The 1,023-nt window shown below is 34.2% G+C and overlaps 1 protein-coding gene across 1 annotated transcript in view; it reads right to left on the bottom strand.

Annotated features, from left to right (window-relative positions):
- Window positions 1–758: 758 nt before the first annotated feature.
- The window catches only part of LOC109587309 (proline-rich receptor-like protein kinase PERK10), an 8,804-nt gene continuing 8,539 nt past the window's right edge, over window positions 759–1,023 (bottom strand). Inside the window, exon 10 of the mRNA XM_020003555.1 lies at window positions 759–983. Coding sequence (XP_019859114.1) covers window positions 759–983 — 225 coding nt within the window. The remainder of the gene's footprint in view (window positions 984–1,023) is intronic.

Genomic DNA, 1,023 nt, shown 5'->3' with positions numbered 1-1,023 from the left:
GTAACCGTACTTATCTTTCTAGCAGCAAAAAATAATTAGCTCGATCTATATAGACCCATCGCAGACACACCCATTTTGTGTAAATAAACATAGCAACCGTTGCTACCCGCCATCTTGGACTTGGAGGACATGTGGCATGAGAGTTGTGATACTTGTAACTACTAAAAGTAAAATAGCGATGCTTTTTGCTTGCAAATCTTCTTCTTACCTACTTCTTGCAATTCACTGATGGTTTAGAGCTTAAAGCTAACCTACCTGGTCAATTTGAAGTTCACATTAGGCGGGGCGAGCCTCGACTGCAGCCGGACACAGGGGCGCATCTAGGAACTGGAAAGGGGGTGCTTGGACCATAGATACTGTATGATATACAACCATAGATATACAATAGATATGGGTCTATATCTATCTAGCTAAAATTAATGCAGAATTTGTAGTTATTAATAATCTCTACCTCAATTAATAAACATTAATTAATTTTGTTATCATTATTCTACAGTGGAACCCCTTAACTCCGGACACCATTGGGATCTACTGAAGTGTCCGTATAGCTATTGAAGCAACTATTGTATTTTTATTATGTGATAAGTTTATTGATTCGTAGGAATCAAAAAAGTTGTGAAAGATTTGCACAAAAATCACAAAAATAATATAAATCGTAATAACAACAATAATAATCATTTATTAATTTTATTATAGTAATAATATAATCATCAAATTTAATCACAAAATCTGTTTAATTGTTTTAACAATGCATTTCATTACATATAGACATTAATATCATTCAATTTGGGCGACGCCCCATTCTGTCTATTAGATGTAGCTTGTTGTGTAGTGAATTTGGTAGTTAATAAAGTAGTTATTAGTAGGAAAGACGGTCTTTTTTTAGGATCAGCGTGCCAACATGATTTCATTATTCTTGCAACAACAGGGGGACAACCTCGAGGAGTAGGCATACGGTATCCTTCAGATATTTTTGATACAACCTAACAAAATATAATTAGGTTGCCCAAGTAAATTATGATA

The sequence above is a fragment of the Amphimedon queenslandica genome, unplaced genomic scaffold (genome assembly GCF_000090795.2).
Source record: "Amphimedon queenslandica unplaced genomic scaffold, v1.1 AMPQUscaffold_12614, whole genome shotgun sequence".
In the NCBI taxonomy this organism is placed as follows: Eukaryota; Metazoa; Porifera; class Demospongiae; order Haplosclerida; family Niphatidae; genus Amphimedon; species Amphimedon queenslandica.
The sequence above is the reverse complement of the archived record's forward strand: the minus strand, read 5'-3'. Positions and strand labels throughout refer to the sequence as shown.